The sequence below is a fragment of the Thunnus thynnus genome, chromosome 15 (genome assembly GCF_963924715.1).
Source record: "Thunnus thynnus chromosome 15, fThuThy2.1, whole genome shotgun sequence".
In the NCBI taxonomy this organism is placed as follows: Eukaryota; Metazoa; Chordata; class Actinopteri; order Scombriformes; family Scombridae; genus Thunnus; species Thunnus thynnus.
This window is the reverse complement of record NC_089531.1, coordinates 7,936,367-7,955,173: the sequence shown is the minus strand read 5'-3', so window position 1 is coordinate 7,955,173 and position 18,807 is coordinate 7,936,367. Positions and strand designations below refer to the sequence as shown.

Below are 18,807 nucleotides of genomic sequence, written 5' to 3'. Positions count from 1 at the left end.
TGTGTGACCGCTCCGGTTTTGATTGATCTGCTCTGTGATAGAGAGAAGCGGAAGATTGGACATTACCTCCATGTGCGCTTCCTGTTTAAGCTCCACCCCCTTCTGCTTTGACAGACAAGTGAGGTCATCCATTACAAAAATTACAGCGTGTCAGCTTCTTCATTTAAACGACCTCCATCCACGCGTTTCAAAATGTTTGCAGTTAGCATGATGCTAAATCCCTGCTAGCTTGCTGCAGCTCGCCACTGTTGGTTTTCTATTTTAGCTTGAGTGGAATGTAAAAGCGGCCGTGCCGCGCTGTAAAGAGCAGATAGGTTTCTCCTGTTTCGTCTCCTGTTACAGTGACACGGCCTTTTTTATGCCTTTACATCAGACACGTTGTGTTGCAGGACTGCATGATTGTATCTCATCTGTTTCTCCTCTTATGAGTCAGTGGAGCACAATCTTCCATATTTGGCTCCTCGTGGAAGCAGGCAGTTATATTTCAAAGACTACTGTATGATGTAATTACATCCATGTAATTGGAGCTGGAGATACCTTTGTCCAGTACAGTATATGTGTGTGTCTGACTGCTTGCATGTACATGTACTATACCAAACAACGAGTCGACTGAGCTGCCAGTAAGCCGCTCAGTCCAGTCATGTGTCTAATTATACGTAGTTAATGGTAAACACTGACGTAACCCCAAGTTTTTCCAGCATTAAACAAAGTCCCGTTGGCTTTTGCAGTTTAGCTTCAGCGCTAATTCTCCTTCAGAGCCTGATACAAATATTCATTATGTAACTGGCTGAAATGCCTGTTTACACTCCGCGGTATCTAAACCATTCTGACATGATGATTATACTGAGCTTTATACCTCTGCTCAGTAGCTGCTGCTGTCGTTATAGTTAGATGGGGCTTTTAATTGTAAGGACATGTGTCTAATTTTATCTGATCGGTTTGGATTCACTAGAGGAGAAATATCTGACATGACGTAAGAGCGCGGATCAATGAGGTCGATCGGTACTGAGAGGGCAGCGATGGGAGGTGGATGTTGTGAAGAGAGACGAGGGAGGCGATGAAAGAAAGCAATTAATAAGAGAGGAGAAGATTCAAGGTAGCAGAGAAGAGAATAAAGAGAAACACAAAAAATCAATAACCTAAGAAAATATCAGAAATGTAGCATCGGTCTCTGATAATAAAGTATGTACTGTAACACTCACCCCTGGAGGACAGAAAGGTGGTCAAAATAAGGCAAAGGTATTAATATATTTAAATTTTTATCCATAAAACAGCAGCCTTACATGTTGTTCACTTCATCCAGATGCACACATCTGGATGGATATGGTCAGTTGAGTGTCCGCTACCTTTCGCTTATGGATCAGGATACTGGACAGCTTGTGGTTGTGTGTTCCTAAATATTCTCACAGTAGTTCATGTTGAACCTCTTCAATGTTTGAATTATGAGAAGATAACAATATAACTTCATATAGCTGATTGAAGTCAAGTACGTTTTATTTGTGTAGCCCGATATCACAAATCAATCACAAGTTTGCCTCAGGTGGCTTTATGATCTGTACTGCAATGCAACATCCTCCGTCATTAGAGCATCATTAGGGGGAAAAAAAGAAAACTCCCTATAAAAAACGTTTAAAAAAGTGTGGGTGTGTTTCTCGTAATGAGTGTACGGTTGTAGGGACGCGTCTATGTGAGTGATTTAGAGACTAGAGTTTACTCAAAAGTTAAACTTGAGTTTCATGTTTACTTGCTTGTTTGATCGTATCTCTGAGTTCTGTGAATGTTGATGAGCTACTGATGCGTAATGCAGCTGCAGTGTGTGCGTGTGGTGTGTGTGTGTGTGGTGTGCATGTGTGTGTGTGTGTGCGTGTGTGTGCGCGTGTTTGTGTGGTCGTGTTGCGTGACGCTGTGGTCCTGACCTTATTTGTGCCTGCACAGCGGTAGGCCAGGCATGGTGGGCTGTGTGATGTGTGGGTGTACATGATGTGGTTTCAGTTGACATAACATGTAAGTCACGGTGGTTTTACACCTGTGAAATCACTTCTCTTGAACTCAACCGCACTCTGACCTCAGAGTACAATACATCCTGTCCAAAAATACAATTACAGAGAACAAAAAAAACCCAACAAAAGCTCTGAAATGAAAGCAAGTCGAGGTCTAGTTTGATGCTATGACCTCTGGACAGGACACACGAGGTCTTTATTTAGATGTGGGTCACTAATAAAACCGCACCTGACCCTGAATTACCTTCATATCAACATGGACTTTTGATTTGCTCTGTGGTCACCAGTGGAATTTGCCTGCTTTTGTTGTGGGTTTTTTCTGTTTTGAGTGTTTGTTTTTGTGTTTTATGTCAATCCGGGTTAGTTTTACACTGATGAACCTTGACGCTGATGATCTAATACATGTATATATGTTATATAATACAGTATATCATCAGGAGTTTCTCTAATGTGTTAATACTGGCTTCATGTCAGCCATAGAGTGTCTCTCCTCTGTGGCCACAGGAGGGCAGATTGAATCTGATGCTAATCTGATGACAAGGGCTTGTGGCTAACTGGGCAGCTGTTTAATGGTCCTACAAAAACTTTGTCTCCTCCAGTCAGCTGATTTTCAGATCTGGAGGGAGCTTGTCCTGCTTTACAAACATTTAGCATGCGACGCTGGTAGCTGAGGGGGAGAAAAAAAAAAAAATGGATAGGAAGCAGAAGAAAAGGAAGAATGTGGCTGCTGCCAGCCTCTGAGTGTCACCAGAGAGGAGGATAAATGAACCCTGGGAACCAGCCTGGCTGAAAGAGGAGCTGAAAAAGAAATGGAAAGTGAAAGAGGGGGGGGGGGGGGTAGATGACATGATGTGCTACCAGAGGAAGAAGAGGGGGAAAAAAGAGGACATGTGGAAACATCCCTCCCACATTTAATTTTAATTGAATCACAAGAGGAGAAAGCCAGAGCACCGGAAGACGGGGCCAGAGGGAGAGCGAGGGAGATTAGAGGTGATAACGAGAGAGAAGGAGGGAGCGAAGGATAAGCACGCTGCGTGGTATTAGAGACGTAAGCTCTTTCTGATATTTTTAGTGTGGATGGTCCCTTAGAGATGGAACGAGAGGAGTGATTCTCTGTTGAGGCACGGAGGAGAGGAGAGATCTGAAGGCCGGAGGGAGCGAAGAAGAAGAAGAAGGCCTAAAAGAAGGATGGATGGAGACGGAGTGACGTCGTTTGCGGAGGAAACGGGGGGATAAGAGGAGGAGGAGCTCGTGTTATTGTGTCTGAGCTTGTTGTGACTGTGAGATCGTGTGTGTGTGAGTCACTGTCTCATCTGCTCAGGTGTGTGTGTGTATTCATGCTGTATGTAACCGTACACACTACAGCACACCTGCTGGAAGAGTCAGAAGATGTTATGTCATATCAGTCGATGTCACCTCTCACTTCCTGACTCATTGCCAGGTCACATGACCTCCTGGGGACTCTTCTTTGGCTAAGGAGCCGTAGCTGAGATTTCAGCCAGTGCAGACTCATTGCTTCCACGCTGCTGATTCTTGGCTCTGTTTTTTTTTTTTTTTTAAACACGACAGGACAGAAATTATTCAGAAGTGCGTTGGTGCTGTCTGGTACAGCAGAGCTATTTTGAGAGAGTAAGGAGGGAAGAAGGCAGAGACAGAAGTCTCATAAAAATATGAGTTCAGGCTGTCGGATGTAAAAGGAAGCAGAGCTGGACACCTCTGTCCATGATTGGATAATACGTTCAGCAGCAGGCCGTGTGAGTGAAAGGCTGCTACAGGCCTCTTATTCACTGCAGCCTGATTATTGTGTCTGCCTGCAAAGCATAAATCTGGACCAAGGCCAGAAATATGACCACAGTTTTTGCTCATTATGTACGCCCCCATGGTCTCACACACAGATTCATGCACTAATGACATAAATGACTCTGCTCGGGCTTGGTGCCTTTTCAGTATTAAATTAGACCACCTCACAAGTGCAGCAGGCTTCTGTTGATGATGATGGGTAAAGTCCATCAGCAGAGTCACAGTCTCTGTGTCTTCAGGAAGCTACAGAGCTGACTACGCTGGGGGCAGAGGAGCCTCAGGGCTGTCGCCTCTTTTTACAAAGCAAAGCTTGTAAGTTTGTCTTTGCCTCTTTAGGAAAAGAAACACAGAGAGAAGGATAAAGCAAGGAAACTATGGAAATGGAGATATCACCAAGCTGCTGCATCTGGCTTTTGTCAGCTTGAAGGAGAAAAATAGTGTGTGTGTGTATTGCAGATTGTGGCAAAACAAACCACACTTGAACATTTTTGAATACAAGACTGGATTACATCATCCAAAATGGATATTGCTGGGACTTAAAAAGATTTTCTCCCTGGAACTGGATCTTAATTAACTCTCTGCAGGATACGTGTAATCTGCTTTGGTATTTTTTGCACAACACGTAAACATTAACCGTCCATCGCAAGTAAACTAGAGCAACTAAAAAAAGAAAATTATCTCACTGGATCCTACACGTCAGCAAAGAGATTTGCTTACCTATGCAGCGAGAGAGGCTTTGTGGAAAGAAAACAGAGAAAAGATGAAGAGAACAAGCACCCCTGTAGCTCTGCAGAGCCTCTGTCAGCTGCAGGACAGACCGTCTGTCGCGGCCTGGAAACAGAGAGGGAGAGCGAGTGAGCGAGAGAACAAGTGTGAGGGAGAGAGAAAGAGAGAGAGAAAGAGAGAGTGCCACTGACTGGTGAGGAAGTGGAACTGAGGTGAGGGAGTAAACAGGCAGGGGGGGGGGTGGAGGAGAGGCAGTGCCGTCCCTTTTTCGGAGTGAGGAGGAGGAGCCGCCGCTGACTTTGACACACACGTGTCAGACCAACTGCTACTGGGTGCGAGGGACAGAGGGGAGGAGGAGGCCGGCTAAGAGACAGGCTGACATGGCAGTGACCGCAAAAATCGAGGAGAGAAGGGAGAGAGGGAACGGGTGAAACACACATTTAATAAACCAAAAGAAAGAGAAGAGTAGAGATTCCTCATACTGGTAGCGCCTGCCGGGTGCTCTTCTGGTGGCTCACTCTCAGCCTGCTGCTTTCTGCTTCTAGAGACGTGGAGGCAGGTTGTTGCCAAAGACGTCTTACTGCTATAATTATCTGACTTTTGCCTCGGATTATGTGCCGTTAGCATCAAATGAAGCTCTGATCTGAGGAGGAAGGAAAACATTAGAGCGGTGGACTCTACAGCATGTGGCCTGACTACAGGAATGAATGTCATCTCAACGCTCACCTGTACTCGCTCATGTGCTGTGCAGGTCAGTGTCTGTCTCCAGATGTGTGTATTTGTACTGACATGTGTCTACAAAGCCACAGAGTAGCCGTACAGTGTTGTTTGTTTACATGCCGCCAGCGTGCAGCACGTGTGTGTTTGAACACTTCCTATTTGAGCGCATAGCGGTGACAGTTATGCTTAATGTGGTCTCTATTAATCACTGCCGGTTTCAGGGGCAAAGGGCAGATGTGTGTGTGCATGTTGTAATGTGTGTTATGCTGTGTTTGGACAGTATGGAGTGGAGGTTGGAGGGGGGGGGGGTGTGTACATCTGAACAATACCCTCCTCTGTAAAGGAACGAACGCCTCTCCGTGGCTGTCACTCACAAACTCTTCTCATGTCTCCAGTTTTTGGTTTTGTAATAATAATAATAATAACGATTAAGATCACTCACAAGGATTTATAGGCATAATTACTACGCTTACATGAAGCTGATAAGTCTTCACAAGCTCAGCGATGAGTGTGGTTGACAAATAGATGTATGTGTGTGTGTGACCTCATAACTTGTAAAAGCCTGAGTGTTTCCTCTGGGCCAACTAGCTCAGCTACTCAGGCAGGTTTTGGGGAAACAAGGCGTGTTCCATTGGTGAAACTATTTAGCAAGAGCATGTTGAAATATGCGTTCTTTGCCTTTGGGCTCGCCCTCTATGTATATCTTCAATGTGTCACCCTATGTATGTGTGTGTGTATGTTAAAGGCCGGTGGAGATTGACCTTGAGTTTTATCCAGCAGGGATATTTGACCTACTTAATCCCAAATCGAATTTCCTCCTCCTCTAGAAATCCTTTCTACTTTTGGATCTAGAAGGTGTCAGAGCTGTTTATAGGTCTCTATGGAAATCTGCGAGTGGGTGTGTCAATGTTTTTTAGGTGCGGGTGTGAGAAAACAGACTTAGAGATAAGAAGATCTTTAAAGTGAGAAAGGAGGAAGTGATACAGAATATCTCTCCACATGGCTTCTCTCCGTCACGGCTCCTTCTATAGCGACCGATAAACAACTGGCGGGTAGGGAAGTACCTGCAGCGGGGCTCTGTGTGTGTGTGTGTGTGTGTGTGTGTGTGTGTGTGTGTGTGTGTGTGTGTGTGTGTGTGTGTGTGTGTGTGTGTGTGTGTGTGTGTGTGTGTGTGTGTGTGTGTGTGTGTGTGTGTGTGTGTGTGTTTCTGATTGGCTGCATCTGAATCAGTTTGACCGACTGGAGGGAAAATCCAGCCTTGTGTTTCAGCTGCCACTTTTTTGTGCTAGTCTCTATACAAGGGACAAAACTGTCTTAATACTGTTTTATCGTTCACGCTTGCATGTTTTTTTCCAATTACAGCAGTGATATGAAATAATTAAATATTGACAAAAGGTTTTATAGTTAGAAATATATTAAATTAAAGACATAATAGAGGAAGGAGACACAGCCGATGAATAAAAAAGGAAATCAGCATTGTTTCATCTAAACATCATCTATATTTTGTATTTCTACAAACTGGTTCTACTGTAAATATGAAGTTTATGGTGTTGGTTAAAGGCGTTCTAGTCACTTGAAAAGAAGTTTTACGATCCGTCCAGCAGGAAGTCAGATATTCAAGATAATAGCAGGAAGGGAAAAGGAGAGAGGGGTTTGTGTTTTTCTCTCAGACAGACTGATATGAAACTGAGAGAAAGAGAGAGAAGCTGAAGAGGAGGAGAGGCTCCGTTAGTGTGGAGGAAGGTGTGGAGGTGGTGCTGCTGGTGGTGGTGAAGTGGAGGGAAGATAACACAGTCGTGGCTGAGCATCAGGCTCTATTCCTGGCCTGGATGCCTCACTCCTCTGGCCTGTGGAGGACGGAGGCTGGAGCTCTGCCTGGCTGCAGATCACACCTCAGTGAGGGAAACAGACAGAAACTCTTCTTCTTCTCTTCTTTTAACAGTCGACAGAAAATAATAACAAACAAGGAGAAGGCCCTTTTCAGTCAAGTTAACAAGCGTGAAAGAAAACTTTGAGTTTCATTGATACAATCTCAAGTTTGCTCAAGATGTTGTCACCCAAGTAGAGCTGATAGCGAAGACGACAGCTGTTGAAGACTAAGGAAGAGGTCATGTTTGTAGATATAGAGGTTCTTATCAAAAGGAGCTTGAGTTGTTGTCCATGAACTCAAAGAACCTCAGTTCTCATGCTGCTTTACATCACCGCTGAGTACGATAAGAAACACTAATGTTAACATTAATGCTTAATGTTAATGTAAAGAAGACATAAATGTGTGTAAGTGGTGGTCAGTTGCACTTGCTTGTGCGTTAGTGTGTGTTTATTGAGTTTACAAAAATGAAAGTGTGTGTGTTAACAAAAAGGATTAGAGGGAGTGATCCAATAAGATTCCTCTAAGCCACTAAGGAAGCTTGTGTGTGTGTGTGTGTGTGTGTGTGTGTGTGTGTGTGTGTGTGAGAGAACAGTAACCTCACATGGGAAACCGTTCCAAATTATAGTCCATAAATCAGCACGAATGCATAAATCCATCTGTAATATATTAGTTTAACAGAAGATGTTCTCTCTCTCTATCTCTATCTGTCTGGATTTGTATATATGTGTGTGTTTCTTGGCTTTCTACATAAAACAGTGGAATAATCACACTGTCTGCTGTAACCACGCTGGATTTAGATGATGTAATTAAAACATCTGTCTTCTTTTCTCTGTCTGTTTTATTTTATTTCAGATGAGCGGGACAGGGTGCAGAAGAAAACCTTCACGAAATGGGTCAACAAACATCTCATCAAGGTAACCGTCACTGGGTTCAGCTTGTTTACAAGGTTTTAACTCACAATCAAAACATCTTTAAGCTGGAGAATCTCTGTGTAGAAAGGAATCAGACTGTGTGACTTAGATTTAGCAAGAGCAGAATAACACTTTTCATCGTCTGGCCCCGTTTCTACTGCTGCTATTTAACAAGACAATCAACTGAGCAGTTTTTACTCGTCTCCATCTGCCTCAGGTATTCCAATCTATTGTATCGATCAATTTCAGCAGAAGGATAGCTCCGTGGAATAATTACGGTAGCTGAGACAGCGTAGTCTCATCAGTCCTGTGTTAATGTGCCAGTGTCTGAGCGGCAGACTGTCGAGCGTCTGTCTGGATCTCTCTGCCACTTTGCTTTATCACCGTTAGTAACGGCTCTAAAGTTACAGCTTGTTAAACCGTTTCTGGCGACACTTCCACCGCGTTTAGCCGGGGGGAAGGGAAGTGGTGAGCCTCGAATGAATATTTCTTTGTGATTTTGAATTTAGAAATGTTTACTTGGATGCAGATATTTAAATTATTGATTGACAGGAACATTTGAATGAATCAAATCTGAAGGAATAAACATTGACAGCCAGCTCTTTAAGAACATACAGCTAAATAAGATCCTTCACAGCGTAGAATCAACGCATAATAATACCAGTCAGTCCTCAAATATATCAAAATATGAGTCCGACATACCGAGCAAACACATGAAGTCGAGGGCGTAGACACCGGACGCAGTTGTCTATGTTCTAACTAGTAGCTATCAAATGTTTGTCACATTTATAGGTCACAGACAGCTGTAGAAATCATGAACATTGACACATCTGCGCACACGTACGCATACCATTCATAAAGTACAGTATGTATTCTCTGTACCACCCACCCACACACACACACCCACACACACACACACACACAGAGGTGGCGTGGGGTATTTCTGTCACATGACCGGAGAATGAAACGTCTGTCTGACCCCATAACTCTGAAGCAACAGCCGTCACAGTGCCCCGCCTGTGCATGTAACTCTATATCAGCTGGCACCGCCAGACACCCACAGCATGGAAATGTAGGTCAGAGATGGAGAGAGAGAGAGCAGAACAACCACAGATTTTTTTTTTTTTTTTTAGTGCTGGAAATGCAAGGCCCATTAATTTGTAATGGAGAAATCGTTTGTGCTTTCTGTTACATAAGAGCAGAGCTGTAATGAATAGTGGAATAATTGATTAGTTGATTGACAGAATATCAATGGGAAGCTGTTTTAATGATCAATAAATGGTTTAAGTAATTTGTGAAGCAAAAATACAACGTGAAATATGAATATTTGCAGGTTTTTCTTGTTTTCTATTATTTTTAGGTTTTGATTTGATTGGACCAAACAAACAAGTTGAATATTTTTGAACATTTTATAGACTCATTAACTAATTACTTGATCGATCAAGAAAATTATTTTGCAAATTAATTGATATCAATAATTGTTATGAGAAATGAAAATAACAGAGTAATGCTGGAACATGTTTAAGTAATTTATTTATTTTTTATATGTTTTTATATTTTTGTATGAATATTTTTGTTTAAGGAACAATACCAGTCACTTGCTTGTTCCAGCTTATCAAATATAAGAATTTGCTCCTTTTTTTGTTTTATATAAGTTGAATATTTTTGTGTTTTGGACTGTTGATGAGACAAAATAACCAATCTGAAGGCGTAAAATTGAGTTCCAGGTAATTTTCTGACATTTTATAGAAAAAAAAAAAATCAATCAGCCATAATTGACAGTCGGATTTGAAAAGTTTGAAAATAAATATGAGGAAAGTGACTGTAAACTGTAAATCTGACAGAGTCCAGGTGGCATAACGCTTCACAAACAGCTGCTGTTCTGTCACGCTACACGCTGTCAGCCATTACACTCACACAGAGGTCATCTAGAGTTGTGATTTTTTTTTTTTTAAAGAGCGTTGAACTTTTTCGCTGTAGTGAGACATGGTGGGATCGGTGAAAGGGGACGAGAGAGGAGGATGACATGAAAAGATGGATAGCATAAGGGGAGAGACGGGAAAGAAAACTGTCTGTTGAAATATGTCCTGCAGTCGGATGAAACCGTGTTGCTAAAGAAGTAATATTTCAAAAAGAGAATCATATGTCCCAACACTACGCACTTAAATAGAGAGAAGGGTGAAATAGCTGCGTGTTCTACATCATCTATTGACTCTTAGCCAGGACTGTTGATTTTACAAACCTCCTCCCTACCAGCAGGGATTTACAGACAAACACAGACAGCGACGGAGGCTAATGAAGGGGGGGGAAAAGATAAAGACAGAATAGAAAATAAGCTTATGAGACAAAGAGAAAACTGACATTGAAAAGAGACAGAAAAAAAGAGGTAGACGAAGATAAACAGCCTCCTACGGAGTCAGATCATCGCTCCTTGTTTCCTTTTTGCTCTCTGTGTGTAATGTCTGGTATATGTTTTTGGCTGCTCAGGTGTGTGTGTGTGTGTGTGTGCACAGTGCAAACACAAGCCAATGTCAACACTGGCCTCCAAGTTACCTGCTGGCATGCAGTGACACACTTTACCCAAGCAGGGTGTTGACACTGCCAGCATAAATCCGGTAGCTGCGGATTAAGAAGTCAGAAGGAGGTTTTTTTCTTCATAGATGAAGAGCTGTTAGCTCAGTCGGCTAACAAGATGTTTAACTGCCTGCGATCTGTCTGTCTTTGTTTTTATGTATTATGTGTAGGCAAAGTCAAATGAGCTATAAAACCTACACAGCAGCCGGGATGGAAACTACTAACACACCAGCAAATGTGACATAAACATGCTGACGACCTAGTAGACGCTCAAGCTCTGTTTGTTAAGCAAGATCTCCAGTTTTTTGTGTTTATATTTTCACTTCCTGTGTTATGTCTCATTAATAATCTTAAAAGGAGCACACTGCTAGCATGCAGCAGACACAAGCTACACACCCTATGATTGAAATTTTAGAAGAAAAAATGAAATAAAGGGAGACAGAATGGACACATGGGGGTCAAGCGCTAGTTTAGCAATAAAATTAGTGTCATTTTTTTGTGTCAACAGAGTCAGAGCTGGGGTTATGAAATGATGCATATCATATTTAGCATTTTTTGACCTTGGAGTACCAGATTCACAGTGTAGAGTTTGCCAAATCAGGCAAGTCCCATTACATGAAGCAGCATGTCAATCCCAGAAACACATCTTTAATTGACAAATACTTATTCTGCTCATCCTCCCCCATTTATCCAATATGTTACTAAAACAATCTACTTGATGCTTAATTGAGATGATAAAATATAGTGAAATTATCCTCAAATTCAGCCTGACCTTGATGTGTTTAACGGTGTATCAGAGCTGTTCTGTTGCTGTTAACCAGGTGTCGTCAGCCTGCCCGTCGTCCTTAACATTAGCTGCATTTGACATTATACTTTAGTGCCAAAGGTGTCTGACAGCAGACGCCACGACATATCAGACACAGCTGGATGTGTGAGAAACATCCCCTAAGACACACACACACACACATACACACACACACACACACACACACACACACACACACCATAAAAAAACATCAGATCCATCCGGCTGCTATAGAGCAAATTTAACTGTAGTGACTCGTCCCAGGACTCGGTTCAGTCTTGTGTTGTATTTTGAAGTTTTTTAATAGCAGCTAGTATTACATATTAGAGTCTAGTGTAGAGTTGATATGGTGTGTCATGCAGTGGGACTTTTTAAGTGCTATCTTTGGACACCCATGGTAACATAAAAACAAATAAACATCTAAATTTCTCTTGACGGACAGCTTATCTGACGTCTGTGGTTTGATGTAGCAGCCATACAGCCCACATACAAGTCAAATAAACATTTTAAATATAGTCCGTTCCAGGTTTGGACTGTACTGGACTTTATTATACTGTAAATATTTATTATTCCCTCCCCTGTAAGTATGAGTATAATATTGACTTTCTGAGGAAGGACCAACGATAACAGGAAAAACTTTGCTGCTGTTGGACTGTCAGTATCAGCTAAGTAACTTCGTCCAGATAAATTATTCAAATCAGCGGCGAGGGGAGGAGGGAGGGGTTTCATCATTGTAACTCACATGGTGGGCTTCCAGTAATCTGGTAATAAACACGCCAGGAACACAGAGGGTCCACTCATTCAGGCAGACTTGGAAGCAAGAGCACGCTCTGACACACCGAGACACAATTAGACAAAAACTGCACCTCATTTCCAGTCAGTGTTGGATCCGCCATTTTTTTTTTCCCCCCCTGTCATCTAATTAACACTTGTATCGTCAGCTCCCTTCTAAACCAGCTGGTGTCAACCATCCGTAGAGGAATAGAGGCAGCGACACAATGGTGAGAGTGTGACACAGATGAGGAAAAATAGATGGTGAGAGGAAGAAATGAGGGAAGGGTGGGAGGCATGTTGTTACTTTTGTTGCCGCAGTTTTAAGTTGAAGACAATTTTCAGCTTGTTTCAGATTTTTTCTTTAATTTGTTACCCAGTTGGAGAGTGAGGAAGACTTTACTCTCTCAGCCTACTAATGAGACTGTGTTGCCCTCTTGTGGTAAAAGGCGGTAGTACATGTTTTTGTCCTGAGGCCAGGACTGCAGCAAAACTTAGTCAGTGCAGGTGCAGCGTGAAGCAGGAAAATCACTGTAATGCAGGTGGACATGTGTCCTTGTTTGCCCGGCTGGCTCTGAAACATTGAAGCAACATTTTGGGTAAGAATGCCTGACGTTTGTTGCCTGCCAGCCTTTCCTGTCTCTCCGCTGTCTGATTTCTCATGAAGATAAATGCCCTTTAAAATGTTTAGAAAGAAAACTTTTCCATTGTTTCTGCCTGGTGTGGCTGTTTTTCTCCGCAGTTTTTTCATACTGCGTAAACTGATGAATTGGAAAGTAGTCAAGATAGAAGAAGAGCTGCCTCTATTTTTTCATCTGTAATGGAACAACTTAAGTGTTAATATATATGCATTAATTGCAAATATTTTTCAGTTTTTTCTGTCCTGAAACAACAGTCAGGAACCCGAATGAACACTGACACATGTTCTTCTTGCTGTAATCATTCCTGCTGATCCTTTCATAATGCACTTTAACTTTAAATATAATCATATAAGTGATAAGAGATAAAATCCACAGTCTTCCTTCTGTGCAAAAGTACTTAAAAGTTTATTTGAAGCTAATATGAGGCTTCAGTTATCCAGTTTAGTCAAATCAAGTCAATAGTTTATCATCTTTTTACTGCCTCTTTCTGTTACGACCCTTCTACTGCAGCTCAACAGGAAAACACTGTCTGTTGAGACACAAAGAGGGATTTTTTTTTACTAAAAAGCCTTTAACTGTGGAAGATATTGACTTTATTAGACAAACTCAGATGACTGAAGCCTCCTATTATCTTCAGATAAACCTATCTGTGAATTTTGTCCCCCATCACTTAAATAATTTTAATAATTTAACTTTCCTGTCCTCTCAGCACATGAGACATCGCATCACACGTGTCACTCAAGGCATGATACGGGCGTATTATAATGATTAGTTGTGTTTTTATATTTTGATACTGTTTTCCTTTGCACAAGCAAGCAGGTGAGGAACAAAGTCTCCAGACATCATATTGTAGACAATAAGGCCTCATGAGCAAAAACATGTACATTTACTACATCTAAAGACCTGTGGTGCATACAAAATATTTAGAAAATACTAACTAAACTACACAATTTCTCGATAGTGCATAGAAGATAAGTCACTTCCTGTCTCTCTCTCTCTATCTGAGTGTCCCACTTTCAAACAAAACAAGCAGTGATGCTGATCACACTGCTCCACTGGGCTGCTGAGTCACCATGCCAGCGGTCTCTGCTGGTGACAGCCCCCCACTACTCATCCCACCCATCCCCCCATCCCCTCACTCCATGCGGAGATGATGTCATGGCAACAGAGACAAGAGCCACAGCTGGTGCTCCGTCTCCGTTGGCCCGGCAACCGCTGTCACCGGCCCTGTCAGCTGAGGGGAAATCAGTCTGGCAGATGTCAACAGTGTTGAATCAACAGAGGGATGATTGGAGTTTGGAATTAACTTCCTGTCTTTCTGTTCCCCCCCCCCCCCCCCCCCTTTCCTGTCCTTCATCCCTCTCTCCCCCCTGACCTTACTTCTTTGTCCTTCACCCCTCTCCATCTTCTCCCTCCTCCTTTCTTCCCTTCTCTACCTCTCTTTAAGGTGAGGAAGCACATCACAGACCTGTACGAGGACCTGAGGGATGGACACAACCTGATTTCCTTGCTGGAGGTCCTCTCTGGTGTCACCCTGGTATGGATTTTTACCTCCCTTACACACACACACACATCCTTGCACACACTCATTATTATTTCCTCACTAATTATCACACAATACGTATCACACACTCCTCCTCTGCTTCATCACACACACACACCCCGTCACCCTCAGCTCAGTGCATCGTAATCCACAGAGTTCGGGATGAAACTTTTCCAGCTTAAAGTTTTTAAGACATTGAGGTGACTTTCCGCTCAAGGCCGACACATGATTAATGCCAAAGTTGAACAACCTGACATTTTTAGATTACCAGCATGTCACGTAACCAACAGTGATGCATTATTTGGAGCCTCAGTGGCTCAGTCCAGAGTGTTAGCGTTAATTCTGACAGACAGACCGGCTACAATGTGACACAGGCTGGTTCAGTGGCAGACAGGTAGACTAACAGAGACAGACTGCTGAGTGCGGTCTGTTTAGACACACACACACACACACACACACACACAAACACATACATATAAACCCTGCCCTGTGTGAGAAAGAGAAACTGACAGAACAATAGAAAGACAAAATAAGTGTTTCATGGAAGAGGAGTGACTCATCAGTATGTTATCTTAACTTTATTTACAGGCGTTGACAAAACAATCTGTTGCTGTTCTGGAGCTTCTGATCGTATCGCACAGGTTGTCGTGGACTTTCTGAGCGCTTTCTTGTCCGTTTTGGCTCAAAAGTTGAGATTGAAGTTAATGTTTCCATCCTGACAGTCAAATAGATCAGTCGGAAAGTGTGTTTAGTTGCTTTTCTGGAGCTTTCACTTGTGGCGTACAACTTTTTCAGAGTTTTGTCGTGGAATTTTAGGTGTTCAAATTCCCATTTTTCATAACATTTTCATCAATATTGGTTGGTTTACAATTATTTCCAGTGTTTTACAGTTTTACTCTACTTTGGTTCCTTGTTTATTTGGTTCTTACCCTCAAATCATCCAGTCCTCTTTCTCATACTACATCTTTTTTTTCCTTCTTCCTCTCTTTCTATCTCCCATTCCCTTCCTTCTGTTACCATAGCAACAGAAGAGCGGCCCCGCATTGAAAAGGGCATATGCTTTGCGGGCCCCCCCTCTCATCTTACTCAGAGGGGAGGATGAGGAGGAGGAAGGAGCTCAGGGAGTATGTTCGAAAACGAAAAAAAAACCCTTCTCCCCCCTTCCCCACCGCCACCGCGCTCACTCTCTCACTTCTGACCTCTGACCCCTTCAGCTTTACCCCTCTGCCCCCTACAGGTGGAGCTGTGAGGCTGCATGAGAGTGCTGTGCCACTGACTTCCAAAACCGGGCTGTACATGTCACCATACAGTAGATAATGCTGTGGTTTTTGTTTTTTTTTGTATGACACAACACATACCATCATTCCTGTTGGGTGACAACATCCTAACTTCGGTTTCGGTGGTTTCGCTCTCTGGTTTAGATGTACGGAGGATCATCCATCAAAAAAAATGTGGCCTTTCAGAGATTTTTCAGAGTTTTCACCCAACAGTGCTTTAGTGCTACGTTGCATGTATTGCACACAATAAAATATAGCTTATAATGTAAATCATATATATATATTTTTATCCATTTTGGCTTGATTTACTATTTCAAAGATATAATAGTGGTTTGCTTATAAATCTACTGTTATGTTTAATAAATGAAGGCAAAAAAATAGTTCAAGAATGCAAATTCACACATATCTGTGAAATATGTTTTCCTCAAAGTAATTATTGGACCCAAAAAAACAGGAGCATGATGATAAAATATAAAACTGACACTCCAGCGTGCAGCATGCATAGTATTATTAAACATAAACATGTAAACAGCTTTAAGTAAGATATATATATACACACATATATCCTCTTCTCCTCTCTTCTCCTTCTGCTGTTTTGCTGATGTGATAATTAATCTCAAGTGTAACCCCTCTCTCCCAGCCTGGTGTGAACCTTCATCCTGCTCTGAACTCATGTATCTTTACAGCCAGAGTGTGAATGTATGTTTCTGTCTCTTTCTTTCTTTTCAACCGTATCTCTCCTCTCTCTAAAATCTATTTGTGAATAAAGGATGAAGTAAAGGAAAGGAAGAGAAGAATGGTTTGACATGAAGTTTGCATTTTCCGTTCTAAACCAGCATGGTTTTGAGTCTGTTTTGCTCCACAGTTTTTGGCATGTCTTTAACAGCTACTGTTGAAGACAGCGCCCCCCCCCCCTCCCCCCCAGAGGATCATTTCATGTCAATACAGCTGTGCTGAGTTTTTGACTTCACTGCACTGTGGATTGTATTCAGCTTTATTTAAACACACTGCTGCTTTTAGCATTTTGTCACTACAAAAAACTGAGAAATGAATCTGTTTACTCATTATTTTTGTTTTCTCTTCTGTCTTCTTTTCCAGCCCAGAGAAAAGGGGCGGATGAGATTTCATCGATTACAGAACGTCCAAATAGCGCTGGACTTCCTCAAACAGAGACAGGTATGCATGAAAACAGACAGACAGACATATCATTTCATCTTCAGTCATTATAACAAAACACGGACATCTCACACGCTGGTGTACACTACAAAAGGTATGACAGATAAGAACTAACGTTGAAGTATTCCTTGTTGTGTTTTTATAATTGGATTGAGTAGAATCACACCAGAGGTCACTCACAAGTAGCTTTTGATCCCATAAGATGAGTCAAAGAAGTCTAAATAAACAAGAGCTGCAGCAATTAGTCAATTAATCAGTTGGTCAATTGGCAGAAAAGAAACTTTTCAACTGTTTTGATAATAGAATAATCATTTTTTAGCTTCTCATATGGGATTATTTTAGTGATTTTCTTTGTCATACATGATAGAAAACTGAGGATCTGGATTTTGAATGGGAGATTTATAGATGTGACCTTTGACTCTGGGAAATTAAAAGGGCAAAATAATCATAGTTGTAGTTGCTGCCCTAAATTAAACCTTTATTCTATCAAACATGATGGATTTTTCTGTGCACTTGGTATTTATGTCATGTTGTGTTCAGAATGATTAAAAATATCTCAATATAAGTATTAGTCCAGACTGCAGTGTTCCTGTATTGTAGTGCATGTTGTTATGTAATGTAAGCATTTCCAGGATTTAGAAATCGCTCGCTATCAGGAGTCAGCATCTTTCTCTCTGTACCCATAAGGCCTTGCGTTTTGGGGTTGTTTATCTTAAGCCACACCACTCTTCTCTTTCTGGGTATCTCGACGGTGTGTTAATTTGTGTGAAAACTATTTATAAGCTTCTCTGAACGTGCCTGGTGTGAATGAACAACTCACTGATAGTTTAAACTTCCTGGTGCTTATTTTGTAGTTCTGTGCAGCAAATTCGACCCGTTTTGCAGAAGCAGAGGCTAAGCATGTGATTATAACTACTTATCATCCTGGGACCGGGCAGCTTCTCGTGCCAGATGGTCTGCTGCTGCAGTGGAGAAAGCTGCATTTTTAAAAAAATATATTTTTATTCATATATTGCAGTAGATACAGGGCATTACAAACAGCAATAGCCCCTCCCACAACCTGTAACAACAGGAGAGAGAATGGTAAAAATAATAATAACAAAAATAAAAATGAATGAATACCGTACCGCACTCTTCATCCATCCTGTATCTGCAGTGAAGAGTTTCATCATACTGACTTATCTGCTTCCTCTCTCATACTGCATCTTTCATTGTTTCCTCCTCATCCTCCTCATCTCACCTCGCTGCCCTTCCTCCAAATTAATCTCTCTCTCACTTCAGACCGCAGCTCTCTCACTCACTTAAACCTCCTCTTCCTCTGTATCTCTCTAGTCTGCCAAATTTCTGTCACTGCGTCAAACCGCTTGAACAACTTTGTGTTGTATCTCTTGTCTCGTTTCCTGGAGACAGCAGCAGCAGCAGCGGTGGCGGTGGCGGCGGTGGAGAACTGACCTTTTCTTTTCTTTTCTATGGATCCTTTCTGAGTTCCACCGCAGGTCTAATTATACAGTATGTGTGACTGGGCTTGGCTAGAGGCAGCACATTTAATAAGGTCTCAGAGACACATAATAGGCATGATAATTGGAAGACAGGTCATTTTACAACATGCACACACATGCAGAAATGAAGACAAGTTATGCATTTTCTTCTCAGAGGTCATACATGTATCAAAACAGGTTACTTTTATAAAGAAACCAAACTAAAAAATCTTCTGTTTTCCCCATTTTCAGGTCAAACTTGTAAACATCAGGAATGATGACATCACAGACGGGAACCCCAAACTGACATTAGGTCTCATCTGGACCATCATCCTTCACTTCCAGGTCTGTGTCTTTATATGTTGTTCTGTAGCTTCTGCCTCTGTATTGAGTTGGACTCAGTTAATAGTTAAACTTGTATGCACTTGATTTCTGGGCATCAAAAGCTGCTTTGATCCAGCCCCTAATTAAATAACACCTCTAATTGATTATGTAATAAAGACATTATGGCCGAC

General features: G+C 42.0%; 1 protein-coding gene across 20 annotated transcripts in view; it reads left to right on the top strand.

Annotated features, from left to right (window-relative positions):
- Positions 1–18,807, top strand: part of LOC137198389 (microtubule-actin cross-linking factor 1-like) — a 236,432-nt gene that overhangs the window by 95,661 nt on the left and 121,964 nt on the right. For 13 of the 20 annotated variants that reach the window (XM_067612193.1, XM_067612191.1, XM_067612198.1 and 10 more), the window contains 5 exons: positions 7,969–8,030; positions 14,266–14,355; positions 15,384–15,485; positions 16,737–16,814; positions 18,545–18,637. In XM_067612193.1, the coding sequence (XP_067468294.1) occupies positions 7,969–8,030; positions 14,266–14,355; positions 15,384–15,485; positions 16,737–16,814; positions 18,545–18,637 (425 nt within the window). Of the gene's footprint in view, positions 1–4,884; positions 5,278–7,968; positions 8,031–14,265; positions 14,356–15,383; positions 15,486–16,736; positions 16,815–18,544; positions 18,638–18,807 lie in introns of those variants that run through there. The other 7 variants (XM_067612207.1, XM_067612208.1, XM_067612205.1 and 4 more) reach the window with 2 other exon arrangements.